The sequence below is a fragment of the Triturus cristatus genome, chromosome 1_2, assembly GCF_964204655.1.
Source record: "Triturus cristatus chromosome 1_2, aTriCri1.1, whole genome shotgun sequence".
NCBI lineage: Eukaryota > Metazoa > Chordata > Amphibia > Caudata > Salamandridae > Triturus > Triturus cristatus.
Genome location: NC_140580.1, coordinates 137,875,445 through 137,895,649, shown reverse-complemented (window position 1 = coordinate 137,895,649; position 20,205 = coordinate 137,875,445). Strand labels below are relative to the sequence as shown.

At 45.9% G+C, this 20,205-nt stretch overlaps 1 protein-coding gene across 8 annotated transcripts in view; it reads right to left on the bottom strand.

The window, feature by feature from the left end:
* The window catches only part of ABLIM1 (actin binding LIM protein 1), a 698,379-nt gene that overhangs the window by 563,657 nt on the left and 114,517 nt on the right, over positions 1-20,205 (bottom strand). Inside the window, exon 1 of one of the 8 annotated variants that reach the window (XM_085603285.1) lies at positions 6,465-6,926. The exons of the other annotated variants lie outside the window; for them this stretch is intronic. Coding sequence (XP_085459411.1) covers positions 6,465-6,480 — 16 coding nt within the window. The 5' untranslated portion in view covers positions 6,481-6,926. Of the gene's footprint in view, positions 1-6,464; positions 6,927-20,205 lie in introns of those variants that run through there. 8 annotated transcript variants of the gene reach the window in all.

Sequence of the window (20,205 nt, the reverse complement as noted above, 5' to 3'; positions counted from 1 at the left end):
GAAAAAGCAGGAGGTCTGAAGGCAAAAAGTTAGAGGAAACCAGGTCTTTAAGTGGGTCGGGTTTCACCGGTGCTGAGCACCGGCAGTTTTTTAAAGGGGGCCTCAAAATGGGTCTCTATCGGGCTCTGTTTTGTACCCTGGCACAGGCAGTCTGTTTTTCTTTCTGGACTGCAGTGACAGCAGGCACATCGATGTGTTCGTGCTCACACTGCTCAATTCTCACTAGTGGAGAAGTTAGGGCATGACGTCATGCCAGGTGAGCATTGTAGGAGAAGGGAAATCCTTTAAAGAAAGTCATTTTCTCTCTGGATTTCCCTTCTCTTTTTGAAACTCAGGAGCAGCAACATTGTCTGGTGTCACCAGAGCTTTAAGTGGAAGATTTTTCAATATTATATACAAGCCATAGTTGCTGCATTTTTATCTTATGCAACTAACAGCCACTGACAAAGCCAATAGTCCTGACTTGTTGTAGGTATGATGTTTCTTGTTGTATCATATATATGGATGCAATGACAGAAACAGCAAAATACAAGTCGGGCGGCACACTATGCTAAGCACAGATTTGTAGCTTATGTGTTTCTAAGCCTCGCCGTCAATTACATTGGCCTTGCTCTTTTGAGAGACCCCCCCCCCCCCCCAGTTTTTGCATCCCACTTAAAGCCCTGGAGGAAACCACGCCAAGGATGCCAGGACTAACACCCATTAAGAGATAACTACACCACTATAGTCCTAAGCAACACAAAAAGGGCACATTTATCACCTCTCGTAACCATATAATTTACTGGACACCTAACACTCATAAAACAAATGATTCCAAATCAGCACTCAAACTCTGAATGTTGCCAGGCATTCAGGATGCAGTTAGTTGGGAAAATAAAGAAGGGTTTATTGCTGTGCAGATAAATGTAGATAATAAGCAAAAAAGACCACATTGCACAACACTGTACAAGACTAGTACCATTTTGAGCAGGCAGCTGCAGGACAGCAGAACTACAAAATGGTTTCGTTTTTCTTAGTGTGTTGTCGATGAAATGCTACATCACCACCAACATTTGGTGAGCTTTGACGGAGAGCGTCTCTGAATAACGTCTTGCAACAATGATTTGGTTTGTAAATATAATTACATGCCAGGTTGATTATGTATTCACCAGAACCCCAAGATGGCAACGTAGGACGGTAAAATCATTACATATGTTAATAATGTATATATTTTTTTGAGCAGTTAACTTGGAAAATGTGTTTTTTTCAGTGTAGGAAAATGTTTATTGATACAGTAAACCAAATGGGGGACTATACTGTTTGTCAATCTAAAGAAAAAGACAAGAAAATACTTAATTCTCTGATTAAGACCGTAATACTTTAACAAAAAACACAGTTGTTTTGTTAAAAACACAGTTTGTGCAAGGGAGAGGATGTAGGCGCCATTCTTTCCCTGCTCTCTCCACATTGCAGCTAACAATGGGCACGGACTGGAATTAGACTGTTTAGGATTTGTTTAGCTTTCATTAATGTAAAGTTATTAAACAATTGACAATGGTAAGAGTAAATAGGGTGGTTTTGGGCTGTCATGATGATGAAAACCATACTTCGCCTTCCCTTTATGCGGTCATGTGAAATATGGGTTTTTGCACCACTGTATTTTGTTCAATAAAAGCACCCAATTTAAATACTTCTTTTTCACTCCATTATTCAACCACATTAGAACTCAGAGACGTTCAGCCCATGACACAATCAGTTGGCTGGATTGAGCTGTTTGCTGGATAAAAATAGATGCTTCTCGCTTGCCAGCTATGTCTGTAGAGGGTTTTGGACTCGGCTTATCAATGCAATGGTTTTGTCTTCTAAATTTGTTTTCGGTGGCACTGCAGAAGATGCTTTTGAAGTTGATAATTAGCTCTCAATACAATAAGGAAGCTTGGTGGTCTATAGGACAGGTCACGCCTCCTTCTACACTCTGTGGCGCTGCTTCTGTTCCTGGGTGCAGGACTTGCAGAGGGCTTAGTAGAATCCTGTGTGTTTCAACCCTAAGCTGCTCTCCTGTCGTTTATACTTTCCCCCACTTTGTTTTCAGTTCTTCAAACCCACCATGACGTTTCCAGAACTACCCTGACGAAGGTAGGAAAACTATATCTGGATAGCTGTGATATCATCCCCCAAAAATAGAACCTAGGCAGCTGAAGATGCGTGGGGGCGTGGGGGCGTGGAGACTGCCCAGGGGTCAGAGGGAGCAGGTGGTCAGAAGCAGGAAGCAGCATCCATTTCTGACACCTGCTGGACGGGTGATGGGACAGGCTCATGGATGGCCAAACCCTTCCCTTTCTGACCTTCCAGGAAGCCTCGAGGTAGACTGAAGAACTGAAGTGTGGATTTTTCTCACTCTGGGGCACGCAACATTCTCCCACAGCGCCTCCCACACATGGAATTTTAGGGGGCGGGGGTGGTTCCCCCCACTTTTTAAATCAGATCTTTTTGGCTTCTTCCCAACTTCTATCTCTGTTCTGAGAGAAGACTGCTGAGTGAAGGTGGCACTAAGCACATCAAGATGGGAGAAACCATTGGAGCTGCTTGCGATGCCATCGCACCGTGTATTTATATGTGCACACACATATATAAAATATCTTTATACAAAAGTAATAATTAAGTATTTTATCATTTTCAAGAGTTATAGTTAACTTATTTTTTTAAATACATTACAATTAAAAACAAAACTTTTATTAGAAAATAAAAACATATTTTACTCTAATTAAATTTACTTAATATTAATTGAAAATAAACAAGCTAGTAAGGGTGCTTTTATTTTATTTTGGTTAAAAAATAAAACAGTAAAAAATAAATGTGTATTTCAAATATTTAATTATTTGCTAAACATTTATTTTGAAGAGTTAATGTCCCCTAACATTTTATTATATGAGCTCTAGGATAAAAAATAATTATAATAATTTATTTTACATTTATATTTCTCATTTAGCTTTTTAAATTAAAAAAAACGTTATTACTTTTCCCTATACTTTCCTACAGCGAGATTTCCTCCACAGTGGCAGAGATCTCCACCTACATGCAGTAGCGTAACGAAACTTGAGGGAACCCCCCTGCAAAGTTCATGGAGGCGGCCTTCCACGCTCCGGACCAAGTCAGGTGCTTTAACCCCTTGCATGCCCGCCCCTTTCCCCGCCCAGTGCCGCGCCTTCCATTAGCGGGCGGAGTTCATGACGAGCTGGACTCGTCATGGGCACAGCGCCACCGCAGCCCATGACGAGTCCAGCTCGTCATGGGCACTGAAGGGGTTAAGGTCAAGGGCAATACCGCCGGTGCACAGTGCTGGAGGGGACCCCCTGGAGCTCTCCCACCCCCCCATTGCGGGGGCTGCGGCCCTATTGTTATGCCATTGCCTACATGTGAAAAGTTACTAGTAGTAATGTTACAAAAGTAAATTCAGTCTTCGATGTCTCCCCCTCCTGGAGTAATGGCGATAGATTCATTTAAGTCTTCTCTTACGCATAACTCCAAACTTGCAAATTGTGAAGAGCGAAAAAGTGTAGACACACCATGGTGCAGGCGAATATTTACACGTGAGTAAATCTATTCATGTACATTTGCCTTTGTGACCATGGCCCTACTTGTTTATGCATTTGCATTTTTTCTCTCATTAACTGTCATTTTTCTTTACCATACCACCCCTTGCATTACTTTTCTTGCTAATCCAACATGATGTGCTACAGACCACAGCACTTTCTGCACAACCTACCCCAGATCCATTTAAGTGCATATTAAGTGATCAGAAAATTGCAGCAATTACATTCCTCAATCTTTGTGAATGCCTAAAACTTGCCAATTCATCTCAAACTGAGCTGGCTGGGAATACTTGGATCAGGACAAACAGGAGGTTTTTATTCATGCATATTTATTTTCCCAGTTCTAGTGAACTTTGCACAGGAAAAAGCTGGTGGAAGAGGGAAAACCTGCGATAATCAGGTGCACAAACTCCAGTGCCTCAAGTTATCTGTCGTTCTCGCCTCTGAAACTTACAACGTGGTGAGAATGTTGCCTCAGTGTAATACCACAATGTGCGGTACTGCATCCATTCTGGATAAATATTACTGACTGATAAACCATGCTAACTTATAATGAAGGCCTAGTAGGTGCAAACCACATGGGCGTTACTTGTACACGCCCACTCCAGCGCACTCATCGCTATATCCACTTTAGCCCATTCATTCAGAAATTCCTTGTGCAGGGTCCATCCACAGTGAGAACAGCAAACCTGCCGAGCACACAAACGTGAAGTGAACAAACACAGCAGGAGATATGACGTTCAATGCAGTTTCTAATTTGACGTGACCGAATAAAGCTTGGAATGACTCACAAATCCACTGCGTCATGTGCTACCTTACCTGATCCGGCCCACTTCATTCCATTGAAGGCACATAAGACATCTCGGTGCCTTGAGCACCGTAGGCGCCTAAGTGTGACCTGCAGGCCACAGTCTTGGAACAGGGAGTTGAGGCTTAACCATTGCTCTACTGGGCTCACTTCTACTTTAGGGGCAGATACTGACTCTGGCGGAGAGGCATGCCGGGGATACAGCCTCACCTGCTTACCAGTGCAAAGGAGTGCCTCCCCCCCAATGTCTCATCCTCAATATTTTATGCTAAAAACCGGAGGAATTCCTAAGCAGAAATTGACCCCGCATATGAACTAGAAGCAGTGACTGCCTGGAATTGCGGTCTGTGCATGTTAGTCCTCATTCTAGGCCAGGAACTGGGAAGGAAGCAGTGCCAGGGTGGAGTTACCAGTCGGAATGTGTGATTTCGGACCTGGCGAGGCGTAGTTTCCTATGGTGCAGAAAGTGCAGTGACTTGGGGCTCAAAGGCCTGGGGGCCACTGAACTCTTATCATTGCTGTATTATACCATTTAAACAGCAGCCAGGGGACTCATTTCCTTTATGCGCCAGGGTCCATGAGACATGGCTACGCTACTGGATAATGGTAATGACAGAACCCTCATTATTGGCCCCTTAGATACAAGTGAAACTACATTGTATTTGCAGCTTCGCCTCTTGACTGCACTGTGTGATCCTGGGAGGAACATATGTTCTTCCTGTGCCTCAGTCATATTTTTGTACAAAAGTGGGAATACTAAAATATAACCACAAAACCCTATGTATAAAGTGTCCTGTTACAACTTCTACTAGAATAATTTAGACTGGGTGAGGTAAATATATCCCATGTGGTAAAGCGCAACGAGGAAACGCAGATTCTTCTGTACATTATATCAATGTTCAATGCAATACAAAATATGTTCCCTGGATTGTTGGGGGCAATTTAGCAAAGCCACAGTTACCCAGTACCAGGCTGAATCCTAACATGCCTTTTGCCAAAGCTCTACAAGGCCTTCCCAGTGGTAGCATATGCGCTCAACAACGGCCAATCACATATTTTGAGAAATTTCAAAGACAGAGGCCTCAGGGATTAACATAGCACTGAACCTAGAAATAAAACATAATGGGCGATTATACCCTGTAGGAAATTCCAGTTCACCTGGATGTTTTATGCATTTCATCATGAACTGAGCTTTAGATTAGGAAAGAATAATTGACGGAATCTCCACTGTAAATTCATAATTATCATGCGATACCGGTGCTTTAAATGAGCAGGTACTGTCCGGTACTGAGTACCTGCACTTCTCTAATATAAAAAGAGAGAATACGTGCACTTCTCAGCCCTGCTGCAATACCTTTAATGGGAGAACACCGGCACTTGTCAGGAGCAACCAGGTCTATGAATATTGGGTACCTGCACTTCTATATTTCTATTTAAAGCACTGGGCGATACTAACACCCCAAATATAACCATTTGCTTTAAAGGATAGTTCTAGGATAGGTCTGGAAACATTTTGGGAATTCCAAAACAGCTGCAATTAGTTCTACTTGTAAATCCCAATTTTAGGGAAAAACAAGCATTGTAATGCTCACCCCTAAAGGGAGCCTTTTCATCACGTAAAATGTTGCTAAACATCAAAGCCATGCACCCCACTGCTATCCTGGCACCCCCTTTTGATCTCCTGGACACCAGAATTCCACTCCCGGCGTCCTCGTTTCCCTACATTTCGTGATCCTGGGCACATGCCGTTATCTCTATGTCGTTGCTTCCATTCTCCTGTCCAACCCAAATTGGGAACGCTAAGAAACAACCCAACACCCAGCGTTAATGAATAAGAACGTTTACATATCGCAAATCAACCTGTTAGACACGTCGGTGATATAGAGCGATTCAAGTCAAACAAATGGACGAGAATGGATGCCGCAGCAGGCTCGCGCGCCCCCATCTTTTTCTGGTTATCGGCCATAAGCAGAAAGCGCGCGGAGCATGAGAACGTCTCTTGCGACGGTGACAGCCCAACGCTAAAAACTGCGACAGCATCATCGATCCGCAATCATGGCGAAGGCTCCATATTGGCCATTTACCTTGTTCCTTCACCATGACGGCGCTCCCGGCTCGGCCGTGTGGTGGATTCAGCGGTGGCTGCAGGCGCGCCTGTGGGCGGGGCGGGTACCCTCTCTGTGGTGCTCCTGCTTATCCAGCAAGGTGAGGGGAGATCGATGGCAGGACGGAGATCCAAAAATGCTGCTTCACATCACAAAAAATAAAAGCTGCAGTAATCCTGGCGGGTGCGGGCGCTCCCTGCCGGGGCTGGCTGCGGCTGCGGCTGCGGGATGCGGATGAGAGAAATGGCAGCTCCGGGCTGGACTCTGCCCCGGCAGTGCGCCGCCGCTGCTGGCGCTGGCAGCTGCTGGGCTGAGACAAATGCAGCATTCCTCGCCCCAGCCCTGCTCTGACACCACCTTACATTCCTTCAGCAGGGCGGCATGGCACATTCCCTCGCAGTGACGCCCCTCTCCCTGCCCGGCAAAGCTCTCTTCTATCCAACAGAGGCAGCGCTCTCTAGCCTGACGGAGGACGTCCGCTCCCCTCCCTCCAATTAAAGGCTCTGCTACCAGTAAATGCACCTCTGCTCCTCGCACCCCCCCCCCCCTCTACATGGGCACCTCTCTGCTGCCGCAGCACAGCAAAGAATTCAAGTACCTGGGGCTTTTCCTACAGTTCACGTAATCCGCTGCCCCCTCCGGAAAAGTAATCTTTGCCCCTCCAGCAAAAGTACCCCTGCCTCTCTCAGAAAATACATCCTCTGCCCCTCCCTCCAACAAATTCACTCAACCTGTTCCAGAAATGCCCCCTGCCCCTCTCATCAAAGGTACCCCCCTATGTGATGTCCAAACAAAAGGTAACCTTTTTGTCCCTAGCCTGGAAGATACACCTATCTGTAAAATCCGTATTTGTAAAGCACGAACTACTCACCCTTACGGGTCTCAAGGCGCTGGGGGCCGTCGTGGAAATTAAGTGAGCTATTGCCCAGAGCCACATGGTGTTGAGCTGCCGCCGGAGCCGGGGATTGAACCGTGAACCTTGTGCTCCGAAGTCAGCTGCCCTGCCCCAAACAAAACACGCTTATTGATAAATAGCTTTGTATAGCGCCACTCTTCACTAACACCACTTCAGAGCGCTACTTAAAACACATCCTAGCAGACTGTATCCCCAGGCCTCCAAAGAAGGATGCCCGGTCCAGCAAAGCCAAACCTTCTGGTCTTTAACCCCTTCCCACTCTTCTCTTCTCGTAACCCTGCAAGGGCCCTTGTCTGTTTGCAGCCATACAGGGTACCCGTTTCTGTACCCACTAACCCTGCAAACAAAGCCTCCTCTGCTCAAAACCTTGCAAACATATCCTACTCTGCCCCCAGCCGAGGGGCAGCTGGCACCATCGCATGCAGTGCGACATGGACAGCATCGTAGTGTTGCTCTCAGTCAGATCGGATGGCAGATGTGCGCCTGCGGCCACTGTAGGGAAGGAGGCTGCTCGGCCCTCCGTTTATGGCCCCAGTGTTCAGGGGAGGGGTCACCTTGCAGCACCAGACCTCTTTGGTGATCTTGGCAGTTGCCACCAGCAGGACATCTCAAGCTTTCTCATGATGGATGTCAGCTGTTTGAGGAACTCACCACCAACACGGCACCTGGACCACCCGTAAGCTGACTCAAGTTGAGTAATCAATAAACTTGCAACATATTTTATTCACAAAGATTTGCCACTGTCAGTTATTTTGTTGCATCCATGCCTTTATAAGTTATCAGGTGTCCTGCTAGGTGCACACATTCTACCCTAGGTAAACCTGTCCGTCTGCTGGTGCCCAGCACTTGCTAATAACATTTCGAGCAATAACACAGGATGAGACCACTTGAACAACCTACAGTAGGAGCTGATTGGCTGAGAAACCTATCTAGCTGTATATGCCTTTACAATGCAAGGTAAGTATATTTACGCAAATATGCGTGAAGGGAAACAGATGAAAACATTGATCTGACAGACAGGGAGCTGCCTTTCAGCAGCACCCTGTCTGTCAGGGATATTCTGGCTCCCAAACGAGGCTGGGAGCCGTCTGCGACTGTGGGGGGCTTTGAGTCTCCCCCCAAAGTCCCACCAGGGCACCCAGGAGACATAGCCAGGGTGGGTTCCCCGGGGCCAAAATCAGCCCGGAGGTTTCATCTCTTTCCCTGCCCGCAAACATGCAGGCAGGCAAAGCGATGCAACTATTGCTCCTACACGGAGGGGGGTGCCTTTCCAGCAGCTCCCTCCGTGCAGCAGCAATGCCGGCTTCCACAGGAGGTGGGGAATCGGCGAGCAGAAAGAGGAAAAATAAAGGTCAGAAAGAGGCAGAATACAGGTCAGAAACAAGCAGAAAGAGGCAGATTAAAGGTCCGCAATGAGCAGAAAGAGGCAGGTCAAAGATGAGAAATGAGCAGGAAGAGCAAAATAAAGGTTAGAAACGAGCAGAAAGAGGCAAAATAAAGGTCAGCAATGAGCAGAAAGAGGCAAGATAATGGTGAGAAATGAGTAGAAAGAGGCAAAATATAGGCCAGAAATTAGCAGAAACAGGCAGAATAAAGGTCAGCAACAAGCAGAAAGAGGCAAAATAAATGTGAGAAACAAGCAGAAAGAGGCAGAATAGAGGTCTGAAATGGGCAGAAAAGGCAAAATAGAGGTCAGAAACAAGCAACAAGATGCAGAATAAAGGTCAGAAACCAGCAGAAAGAGGCAGAATAAAGGTCAGCAACAAGCAGTAAGAGGCAAAATAAAGATGAGAAACGAGCAGAACTAGGCAGAGTAAAGGCCAGCAAAGAGCAGAAAGGGCTAAACTAAAAGTGAGAAACGAGCAAAAAGAGGCAGAATAGCAGTCAGAAATGAGCAGAAAGAGGCAAAATAGAAGTCAGAAGCTAGCAGAAAGAGGAAGAGTAAAGGTCAGCAACAGATAGAAATAGGCAAGATAAAGGTGAGGAACAAGCTGAAAGAGGCAAAATGAAGGTCAGAAACAAGCAGAAACAGGCAGAATAAAGGTCAGAAATGAGCAGAAAGAGGCTAAATAACAAGCAGAAAGAAGAGAGAAGAGAGAAAAACTAGCAGAAAGAGGCAAGATTACAATCAGAAGCTAGCAGAAACAGGCAAAATGAAGGTCAGAAAGAGACAAAATAATGGTGAGAAATGAGCAGAAAGAGGCAGAATAAAGGTCAGCAACGAGCAGAAAGAGGCAAGATAAAGGTCAGAAATGAGCAGAAAGAGGTAGAATAAAGTTCAGCAATGAGCAGTAAGAAGCAAGATAAAGGGGAGAAACAAGCAGAAAGAGGTAGAATAATGGTCAGAAAGTGGCAGAATAAAGGTCAGCAAAGAGCAGTAAGAAGCAAGATAAAGGTGAGAAATGAGCAGAAGAGGCAGAATAAGGTCAGAAATGAGCAGCAAGTGGCAAAATAAATGTCAGCAAAAAGCAGAAAGAGACAAAATAGAGGTGATAAACGAGCAGAAAGAGGCAAAATAGAGGTCATAAACGAGCAGCAAGAGGCAGACTAAAGGACTGAAACTAGCGGAAAGAGGCAGAATGGAGGACAGGAGCGAGGAGACACACACCCACTCAGACACTCAAGCACCCACTCAGAGACTCACACACCCACTCACAGACCCACTCAGACACTGATGCACCCACTCAGATCCACTCAGACACTCACGCATCCACTCACAGACCCATTCTGAGACTCTCACAACCACTCACAGCCCCACTCAGACACTCAGACACACAATCATTTACCCACTCAGAGACTCACACACCCACCCACCTACCAATATAGTCACTCACACACTGACTCTCAAAGATTACAGGTTAGAGTTAGGAAATACAATTTTTAAAAACTTTGAAATTCACTGAAAAAAACAAAAGTTACAATGATGTTATAGTTAGGAAACAGAATTTTTTTTAAACTTAGAAATTCACTGAGAACCCGACAGTTACAGGGATATTTTAGTTAGCCTCAGATTAGGTTCAGATATATATATATTTATATATAGTCACAGACCCCCACCTTGAATCATGGAAGAAATTAGATAGCATGCACACAAAAGCAATAGATGTAAAACTGTCCATAAATGTTAATATGGATCTCTATTATTAGGATGCAAAATCAATAGAACAGAGGATCTGGACATGATAATGTAAATATTTGTGTTAGATGTGTACAAGAAATTATTTGACATCTTATGAGCTTTGAAGCCTGAAGAGGCAGAGTCTGCTCTTTAGAAAGCTACAAATAAATAAATGCACACTTTATACTACTCAGTAATAAAAGGAGTTCTTCTACTCCTGGCCAGAAAAGGCACCACTCACCCAACCAGGCTGACATCTGCCTGGGGTAGCTTATGTTCCAGTTCAGGGAAGCCCCGTACTAGCACTTCAAGTTATTCTGTTCCTGCTGGAGAAGGACCAGCTCTGATTTGCATATGATAGGCCCTGTCTGAAGTGGAATAGTGGCAAAAAAGAAGGCAAACTAGAAGTGTTTTATTTGTAAAATAATAAGTGCCAGTGCCCAATGTGCTGATCAGACACCCGCGGCTGGCATTATAAAATGTGAGTGCTACAAATACCAAGGGTCTGTAGACCTGAATTCACCTCAGGCCTCTTTATTTGCTGCCACACACTCCCTGGTCCGATTACTCACTCTTATAGGTTTCTGCTTTCTACCTGGTTGACAGGTTTTCTGTCTTTCTCTTCCTCTGTCTTTCCATTTTGTGTGATTTTCCCTCTTTTGTTCGTGGGAAATGTCTGATGAGGAGAAATAAGTGCTGGTCCCCAAAAATAAGTTCTGGTGACCCCACTGGCAAGCCCTGGCTCGAATTGAGCATTGGGGACTGGATTACAGCTCGAGTGATTGCCTATGTGTACGACTTTTGCAAGTATTCTAACCACCACCTAAGTGTGATAGGTAAACCCAGAAGTGTAACCTATGTTCTTTGTGCCGCAGGACTCAAGCTGCACCTAACTGATGAGGCTTCACTAGGCTGAAACAGGCCTTGTGTTACTTGCGTTCCTGATCAGAGGCGACCTGGCCTGACCGATCAGGCTGGCCTATTCCTATTGGAGAAGGACCTGATCAGATATGAATAAGATGACAAAGTATCTTGTAGTATTAGCTGAACACAACAGCCCTGCGCTGCTCACCCACTAAGCCACTAACCTTTCTGACTCACAATTTACTAAAATACAAGTTGGCATGGGGAGCTCTATCAACATAAAACATAATTTGTTTTCTCATATTTGTTATATCAATGTACTTTATTCAATTAGAATTCCTATTTGATGTCACAAATTGATTACGTTTTTAAATATGGGGTGTGAGAAGCTGGTGTACCCTATCTAGGCAGTTGATCCAGAAAAGAGTTCTCATGTTCACAACAATCACGGATGGGCATGCATCCATAAGAAGTTATTTTGGGTTGTATGTTGCAGCCACGCAATCCACAACCACGCATGGCTGAACAACGCGGTCCTAACAACGACCAAATCTTAACCATGCATGCCTTTACCACGCATGCCTTTACAACGAATTTAGTTGTAAAGGCATATCTGGCAAAGACATATACCTGGTTAAAGGATCTGCCCTAGCCCCCAGCCACCCCGCCCTGAATCCTAAAAGCAAACCCCAGCCCTAAATACTAAACCCACCCCAGCCTTTAAAACACCCCAGACCTCCACGCCCTGAGCCCTACATCCCTCCCCCAGACTTGAAATAGACCCTGACCCCCATCCTAAGACCTAAATCCTTCACTCCAGAACCCGACCAGATCCCCCCTGAGCCCTAAAACCTTCACCCCAGAACTCGACTCAAACCCCACCCTGCCCTAAACCCTAAGCCCTAGCTCCTTCACCTCAGAACCCGATCCCCCCGCAATGAGTCCTAAAATCTTCACGATTCCCCCCACCCTGAACCCTGAGCCCTAAAACCGATGCGCCCTAAGCCCTAAATCCTTAACCCCAGAACTCGACCCGACCCTGCCACCCTGCCCTGAGCCCTAAAACTGATCTCCCCACCATTTAAATAAAAAAAAAATTAAAAAATCGTACTCACCATGCCACTCTGTCCGTGAATCCTGTCCAGGAAGGAAGTCACCTGCCACCCACCGCCCAGTCCGCCCCTCCGCCCGAGTCAAGAGCACCAACTACCACATACGTCTAAACCACACATATGCGTTGTAAAGGCATATGCGCGGTTTAGACGTACGTGGTTCCGTCTGCGTTTTTCAGCCACGCGTTGTTTTGACTGCATGGTTTAGGCTGTTTCCCCTTATTTAGATCAGTACGCCAGAAAGGATAAGTATTGTGCAACAGGAAGGAAAGGAAATGCATGTAATAGCCCTGAAAAAAAAATAATAATAATAATAATAATCCAATTGGTCGCACACTGCTCGTCCTACCAGCGTGTTACCCCAAAGCATTGTGGTCCATGAAGCCCTGAAAAAGATGTGTCATAATCGGGAAACGTGTTGACTATACTCTGTGAGAAGCAGTTACACACTGGAAAGACAATCCATATGTTATGTCATGTTATGCTGTGTGTGTATTGGTAAAATACATTATCACCTGTGAGAGTATCTTTGCACTGAGTAGGTGTGTGTGCCTAGCCCTGCTTCGGGTAGCTTGCTTAATTGCAAAGCCAGGTCTTCAACATCTTGAGGATTTTATAAGAGAAGAGGAGGCTCTGATGTTGAGTGGGAACCTGTTTCTTGTTTTAGGAGCGATGTAAGAAAATGTCTGAACTCCTAATATAGTTCTGGTATGCGTGGGATGTGTGCGAGTAGGAGTCCTGCAAAGCAGAGGTGGTTGGCGGAGAGAGATTGACTGTTCATGTAGGTGGGGACTAAGTTGTGTGGTGCCTTGAATGTGTGTGTGAAGCATTTCAAATGAGCATGTTTGTGTATTGGGAGCTGATGGAGATCCCTGAGGTGTGGTGTGATGTGAGTTCTATACAGGATGTTGAGGATGAGTCTGACTGCTGAGTTCTGGATAGTTTGTAGTCTTCTGGTGACTGGTTGCTGGGGATCCCCGTGTAGAGGTTGTTCCCGTAGTCCAATGCGCTGGTGAGTAGGGCATGAGTGACAGTTTTTCTGATGTGGCTTGGGAGCTATTTGAAGATCTTCCGTTTTTTCAGGGTGTGAAAGCAGGATGCAGTGACAGCGTTGACTTATGTGGTCATCTGCAGTTTGCTGTCAATGATGTTTCCGAGGCTCCTGGCATGGATGCTGGGTGTTGGTGGAATATCAAACCAAGGATATAAAAGACATTTACATTTTGGAAGTGTTTTGTGATGTTAATGTGAAATCAAAGAATTTAGGTTTTAGGATTGTGTGATGTGAGATATGTTTTTGAATTTATATACAAATTTTATATCAAATAATTGAATAAAGTAAATTAATTCAACAAATTTGAGAGACAGTTTTTGAATGGGTTAATAGGAGCTCCCTATGCCAACTTGTTGTGTGATATGACTAAAGTTTTGCTGTCTGATGGGGCATCGTGGATGAAAAACAATGGAATGGTATCCAATAATAGTGGAAATACTGCCGTTCCCTGTTGCCCACAAATTTATGATGAATCGATAGGTGAGTTATGGCTTGCATAGATTGGTTAGGTTTGGTCAAAGGTTTGTGGTGGACTTTGATGTGAACTAGAGACACCATTTGGTGTCATTGTGCCAGGAGCATTACTATCATATCTGATGTGCTTTAGATTCTTGTGACGAATATATAATCTCAGCAACCCAAAAATACAACAATGAAACGGGTGAGGACAAGGTTCAGGCAAATGCCAGTGACATTACCAAACTTCTGTCTTTTGGAGTTAAAGTCAAATTTCTTGTTAAAATCAGAAAACTCAGATGTTTCAGAACAAGAACGCGGCTTGCTGCTTGGCTGGAAGTTTTCTCCAGTGTACATTCTCACCTTTAACCGCCCTGAAATGCATATCATGACATAAATTCTCCATATTTGATGGAATGACATGCATTCCAGTGAGGTTTATTAAGATGAAGAAATGCATTCTGGGTAAATGAACACATGGGGTAAATGGTTGATAAGGCAACATTTCTATATTTTTTATCAAAAAACATTCCGAGCTTTGGCTGTTTGAATTGCGAGTTTAATTTAATCTCAATATGGGTAAGCTTCCCTATTTTTGCAGCCTGTTGCTAGATTCCTGCTTGGTGAAATCAAGTGAGAATTTCCTTCGGGCAGATACGAAATATGTGTAATGTAATGCTAAAAACATTTCTAAATGTCCTGTGAAGAGCTTCGAAGGCGAGGTGAGAGTGGAAATTTGATTTCATGCCCGCAGGGTCTGGGCTCCTCCCATGTGATGCCATGGTTGCTATTAACCTAAATGTAAATGTAAATGTGCAGATATTTATATAGCGCTAATCACCAACCGGTCTCTAAGCGCTTGCTTAGGGAACCCGTCCTGGTATTCCCCTGTGAGATAACCCAGCAGGGCATCCACAAGGTGAAAGCCAGGCATCCCGCCGCGAGGGGCCATTGTGGAGATTAAGCAAGCTATTGCCCAGAGTCGCAGAGTGTGAACCCATGAATCGAGTATGCACTGGAGCGAGAATTATCGAGTCCATGGACAATTTATGGACTCAAGACCCAGCCGAGCCGGGAATTGAACCCTGGTCCCAGGCTGACCTCTGCTTCCAGGTCTGCCTACTCTAACCAGTGAGCCACACTTCTCCACCTAGCACTGAAGATAATATCTGTACGTCTTCACAGTGATAATGTATACATTGTTTAATCCTAATGACCATTTACAGATGGCCATATGGGTTTTGGGCATTGGACATCATATGACGATTTAAAAACGCAAACGAAATTCCGCCAGAGAAGGAAAAATCCTAGCTGAAAGAAATTCGCCCCATCTTAACGGATTTACCTCCATAACAATTAAAGAAATGTTCAGGAACCCGTAAAATACTAATGAAGCCAATGGAACCTGTTGGAAACGAGTTGGATTGTGTTTTCACCAGGGTCAGCCTTGGTGTCATGGTGTGTGGCCTGTTTGTAATGCAAGCAGTGCCCGTGTTGGCAGATGGCGGAGTTCAGGTACATACAGAGTCGAAGTAACATGCCAAGGGTGAGTTAACGTGCCCAGTGATGAAGCCGCAGTTACGTGGACACCTGGCGCCACACAGTAGGCAAATTAGGCGAGCTAACAGGATGGCAAGTTAGGTGGGATGAAAACGTCGAGGAATAAAAAAAGAACCAGAAAAGCAAAATAAAAAAATAATAAGGCTGTGATGGCAGCTAGACTAGGGGCGTTCATGGTTCCACAGCTTAGCTATTAATCAACAGCTTCTAACTAACATTTCCGTGTTGCATGAAACATGCACGCTTCACACGTACTGTTCAGAAGCGTCCCACAATAGACCAGCGGCGTCAGCCCGGCCCGGGCCCTGCTGACCGCTGCAGTCCTATTCATGCGCGTGGATTGTAGGAATCCTGAGCTCTGATTGGCTGAGAGAAACGTCTGCCTCAAAGAAGAGGTCTGCTGAAGATGAACTGTGCGCGAGCAGGCAGTGGGTGGCCTTCAGCACTCCCCACTTTGATGAGAACGTCACCTCTTGAAGGGGTTGTGGCTAGTGTAGTGAGTGCTTCTGCTTCTCTATTATGAGCTCCCAAGAAGGGCCAGGGGCCGAATTAAAAACAAGCATTTGCAATGCAATAGGTCTCGCATTAGAAAAGTTTGAGCTTTGTGTATTGTAAATTGACTAATTTTTTATTTATGTGTTGGTATTGAAAATATTGAAATTACTAGCTTTCTCATGTACAATGTCAATAGTTTTAACTGTTGCAAATGTGACACCTATAGCATTTGTAATGCAATATGTGTTGTATTTACGTGACTTAGATGTATTGATATTACAAATAACAATGGCTTTTAATTTTTGCAAATAATTAATACTTAAATGTTAGACGGACCGGGGGGGTCGGCCGAGGACAAGGGGAGAGGTCTCCGGGGAGAGCCGTCTCCAGCGATCGTACAGATGAGTAACTTGCCCCCCACAGATATACACCACACAAGGATAGGATTTAACGTTCTTTATAGGTGATTTCTTAAGGTACGATGAAATGGTACAAGGAAGTCTGGACTCAGGGGTCCCCTCGATTCTAGTCTCTTGGTTTGGGAAAAGGGGGTAGCGGGACAGTCTGGTTACCAATCTGGTAGCTGAGATGGTATGGTGGATAGCTCACAATCCTCGAGCTCGGTGTTCTAGCTTGGACGGGCCGCGGCAGCGCCAGCAGGTCCCGGTGAAGGTGGTCGTTACACGGTCCGCGGCAGCGCCAGCAGGTCCCGATGAAGGTGGTCGTTACAACGGTCCGCGGCAGCGCCAGCAGGTCCCGATGAAGGTGGTCGTTACAACGGTCCGCGGCAGCGCCAGCAGGTCCCGACGAGGATGGATGATGCAGAAGGCCGCGGCAGCGCCAGCAGGCAGGACGATAATTCACAAGGCAGAGCTACGGCAGCGCCAGTAGTCCGTCAAGGCTGAGTTCTTCTCGGTGTCTCTCGACTCCAGGATACAACTGCCTTCCTGCTCTGGAGCTGCCCTAGTTATAGGTCTGGCGCCCTTTGATGTCCGGACCCTCGCACTTGGAGGTCGGGGGGTCCGGGATGAGGGAGTCCAGACACCCAGCAGGGGGTGGAGCCAGCGCCCGGGGGAGCTGGAGGGCGATCGGCACCTGGCGGGGGAGAGCCATCGACACTTCTTTCTCCCATTGACCTGCCAAGTGGTCCGTTCACCTCCTGGGTGGATGGTGGTGCCGGGATGTCGGGGCCGGGCCAGGCCCAGGGTTAGGGTCGAGCTGAGGCCACGCGGCCTCGTGGCGCAGTGTCCAAGATGGCGGCTGATCCGGCCGGGGGAGCCGGTAGTGGTTCGGCCCCATGATACATGGATGTCCGGGGGCAGGAGTTCCGTCGGGAGACGGGGTGCGGGTTGCTTTTGTGGGTAACACCTGGGAGTCCGGGGCTTGGGCCGTGTCATGCGGGGAGGGAGCAAGCCCTTCATGTGGCCTGTCCAACATTAAATAAATGTTAATGTAAATTATAATGGCAATCGTTTAAACTTTTGTTAATAACTCTTGTGAAGATTATGTTTAGTGTATTTAGTTGCGCCTAAAATCCAAGAACAGAATTTAAATATTATCATTTTTTTGGTGCCATTTGTAATAAAGCCTAAATATTGAGAGAACATATTTAGAGCCAGTTGTTGTTGAATGGTTGTACAGATTGATACTGTGGTGGCGGTGAGTGATGTTGTGGTGGTGTCGAGTGATGCTGTGGCGTTAATTGATGCTGTGGTAGCGCATAGTGATGTAGTGGTGCCCTTGAGTGATGCTGTGGTGGTGCTAAGTGATGCTGTGGTGATGCGATAGATAGATAGATAGATAGATAGATAGATAGATAGAGGGCAATAGTTCGATAGATAGATAGATAGATAAGATAGATAGATAAGACAGATAGATAGATAGATAGATAGATAGATAGATAGATAGATAGATAGATAGATAGATAGATAGATAGATAGATAGATAGATAGATAGATAGATAGATAGATAGATAGATAGATAGATAGATAGATAGAGAGGGCGATAGATAGAAAGAGTGTAATTATGTAGAATATAATTATGTGGCACTGAGTGGTTTTGTGTGGAGTGTATGTTGATTTTAGTGGCGTGTAATTATGTGGCATTGAGTGTTATTTTGAGTGTATCTTGCATTGTTTGCATTGTAATTAATTGGCACTGAGTGTTATTTGGAGTTCATATGGCATTGAGTGTAGTGTAATTATGTGGTGTGTAATTATGTGGCGCTGAGTGGTATTTGAAGTGTATGTGGCATTGAGCGCTGTGTAATTATGTGGTGTGTAACTATGTGGCACTGATTGGTTTTTGGAGTGTCTGTTGTATTGAGTGCATTGTAGTTATGTGGCATGTAATTATGTGGCTCTGAGTGGCATTCGGAGTGTATGTTGCCTTGCCTTGTATTTCTATGGTTCCTTAAACCCTTAGAGGCAATTCTTTTATTTTAACTAAAAGGATGGTAGTTAAATGGTGTTTACGGCAGGATGGTCGTTAAATGGTGGCTACGGAGAAGCTGTGTGCTGAAAGGCAAAGAGAACACGGGCATGAAAGTGAAAGCGAGGATGAAAATGGAATGAGTGTGGCAGGATGGTCGTTAAATGGTGGCTACGGAGAAGCTGTGTGCTGAAAGGCAAAGAGAACACAGGCATGAAAGTGAAAGCGAGGATGAAAATGGAATGAGTGTGGCAGGATGTTAGTTAAATGGTGGTTACGGGGAAGCTGAGTGCTGAAAGGCAAAGAGAACACGGCCCAAAGCTGGAAGAAAACACGAGATGCGAGAGGCATGTGTGTGTGGCAAACACTGGTGGGGCTCAGAGCATTCTGTTGCTGCCTTGATGCCTGTGTGTGTGAGCAGTGGGGCTGTGTGTGTGAAGTGCCTAAAGTTGCAAGAAAACATATGGTTATTTAAATCCTTAGATGCAGAATTAATGGAGCTAATGTTATCGACCTTAGAAGGATGAAAAGGGAATGAGCGTGGCATATGTTAACTTTGTAAGCGCAGACAGCGTGCAGGGCAAACTTATTATTTTGGTTGTTTGAGACTCAGATCTGGGCAAAGCTACAAGAAAACACGGAGGGGGGAGGGCGGGCTGTGTGCTGAAAGGCAAAGAGAACACGGGCATGAAAGTGTAACGCATGCGATGTAATAGCAACACGTAGTAAAAGTTGCGTTGAAATGGCTGTTTCCCCGCACTGACAGTGAGCCATTTAAAAGGTGGTGCACTGTTAGTGTGCCCCCTGAAAGCAGCCCTCTTCAGGGGGTAAAGGGGGCCCCATGGACCCCCCCCAGACATCCCCTTGCAAGCATGTGCAATCACTGACTGCAACCGCCTGCAAGGGGATCTCTATTGCCCTTTGAAAGTGCAGGTAGGTGCCGCCTGCACAGTGATCACGGAGCGGATGTGTTCCTGGCACTAATTTTGCCACCTCTAAGGCCAGGAGTCACAAAGGCAGTGCCAGGGTCACAAGGGGTAAGCCAGGAGTCTCAGCTGCAAACCCTGGCGACCCCTAAATGACATCCATGGTTGTAACCCTGAAAAGAATCCATGCAGTCCTTTCTAGGTCTCGCCTGGCTATCTCGTAAGCGATCGCACAGCAAGACTTATGTAGGGGCTTGAGAAAATGCTCCCAAAGGCTTCCCTGAGGATCGGGTGGTGGTTACGCGCACAACCACGCGCATTCCATTTGCCACGAGCTACTTCCTGCGCGTGCGCCGCCTCACGCATTCAGAGAGATTTAGTAAGGGGCATAAGACCTTAGGAATGCGGTTTATGGCCAGTGCATGTGAGGCATTCAAGCGCGAAGCTGGCATCTGGCATCGGACTTGAAAGCAGCAGACTGCTTTCGCCAGCGCACGCTCGGCCTCACTTCCTGCATCCCCTCTTACAACAATTAACTTTCGTTATAACTCACACCCCATATGCTCGTTCCCTCCCACCCCTCCTTTGATGTCCGCTTTTCTTGTTGTTTACAAACCACGCCACACACTGCTGCACGCCACACACTGCTGCACGCCACACACTGCTGCACGCCGCACACTACTGCACGCCGCACACTACCGCACGCCACACACTGCTGCGCACACTGCTGCATTACACACTGCTGCATTACACACTGCTGCACGCCGCACACTGCTGCACGCCGCACAC